Here is a 1,682-nt window from a genome sequence, read left to right on the forward strand (position 1 = left end):
TCCTCCTCCTCTTCCTCCTCCTCCTCCTCCTCTTCCTCCTCCTCCTCCTCTTCCTCCTCTTCCCCCTCTTCTTCCTTCTCCTTCTCCTCTTCCTCCTGCTCCTCATCATCCTCATCCTCAGACTCATTCCCCCCAGTGTGGGTCAGTTCCTTCAGGGTAATAATCAGATTCTCAAACACCTGGCTCTTGTTGCCCCCCTCATAGGTGTCCTGGGAATAGTCCTCCTCCCGACAAGATGAACAACGGATTGTGTATTTTCGCTTCCTGGCTCTACGCTTCTCTCCAGGACCATCTTTGGTCTGCCCAGCCCCACCACTGGTGGAAGGAGACTGGGCCCAGGAAGAGTTAGGGAGATCACTACCCAGCACCTGCTCCTCAGCCCTGGCCCTGGCCCTGGGGCCAGGAGCATTCAGGGATGGCACTGGAGGGTCCCAAGACTCCACCAGGATCACATCATCATCAGAGTCCTGGATCTCTATCACCTCCTCCTCATTCCCACCATCCAGCGATATCGGCTGAGGGGCCTGACCTGGCACGGGGGGAGCTCCTCTCTCTAAGATGGGCTCTGAGTGGCGGGACCGCTTGCGTTTCAGAAAAGTGTCATCCCATTCCTCTTCTGCCCTGATCATCCTGATCACCTCCAGGAAATTAGGGAGCAGCTCCGGCTTGTTGGCATGCACTCTGAGGAGCTCCTTAAGCCGGGCCCGTAGGGTCCTATTCAACTCAGCCCCTAGAAGCAGCTGCTGCAAGCGAGTCACCTTGGCATCTTTCTCAGCTATGGCCCCTGCCTGAATAGCATTCTGAAGCTGCACTTCTAGGCGGATCACATAGAGGGACACTTTCTCCCCGGGCGCCTGCAGGGTGTTAAAAAATTTGCTGTGGGCAGTCCCACTGCTTGCAGGCTCCCCAAACACCAAGGTCATGCCCCGTAAGAATTCGGCCAGGCTCAGGTGGGGGTTGGCTGCCTGCAGTGAGCGCATGACTTCTCGGGCGGGGCCCCTGAGGGTTTTCTTCAGGCGCAGGAGTTTTTCCGCCTCAGACATATTCCAATCTGGCAAGACCCGGTGAACTTGGGCCAGCCAGTTTTCAAAGGTGTCCTCCCCTGGGGCTGGGACCACCTTCCCAGAGAACAATTTCATGTTTTTCTCCGCTAGATTGGCCATCAAAGGGCTAATGCTCCTCCCCAGGGACCTCAACATGGAATGGGCCCAGGGAGGCAAGGCGACATTCTCCCTGTGGCTGTTCACCATACGTGAAAGGAAGCTCGCCATGGCTGCCTGGATGTAACTCGAGGCTCGCGCTTTTCAGGAAAGCCTGATGGGCAGGAGGAATCCCCACAGCACCGTGCCAGAGGTCTGCTTTCCTTGTGTTTCAGCAGGAACTGTAAAGAATTGGAGAGGGGAGGGGGGTGTCAACCAAGTAGCCAGGAATGGGGTAGCCATGAGCAGGCCAGTGTTCTCCTTTCCTGAATACCCTGCAGTGCGTTCCCTATCTGCCCACGGCCCTACACCGGCCCTGCAGGAGGAGAAGAATGACTACCCTCTCTGGGCACTACCCCTGGGAGCGCACGGTGGTAGCATCCACCTCCTCCCACGATCCTCCAAGAGGACAACTGTTGTTCCGAATTCTACGTGGTGCTGGCATCTGGCTCCTGCGGTAGAGCGATGCGATCAGGAACCGAA

At 57.0% G+C, this 1,682-nt stretch overlaps 1 protein-coding gene across 1 annotated transcript; it reads right to left on the minus strand.

The window, feature by feature from the left end:
- Positions 1–53: 53 nt before the first annotated feature.
- ZCCHC12 (zinc finger CCHC-type containing 12) lies at positions 54–1,401 on the minus strand (the record flags this gene model as incomplete). Its single annotated transcript, XM_013006517.2, has 1 exon — positions 54–1,401. A coding segment is annotated over exon 1 (1,218 nt), but the record flags the coding sequence as incomplete, so codon positions are not given.
- Positions 1,402–1,682: the final 281 nt, after the last annotated feature.

This window comes from Echinops telfairi, unplaced genomic scaffold (genome assembly GCF_000313985.2).
Source record: "Echinops telfairi isolate 266 unplaced genomic scaffold, ASM31398v2 ScPeMD7_7427;HRSCAF=8465, whole genome shotgun sequence".
NCBI lineage: Eukaryota > Metazoa > Chordata > Mammalia > Afrosoricida > Tenrecidae > Echinops > Echinops telfairi.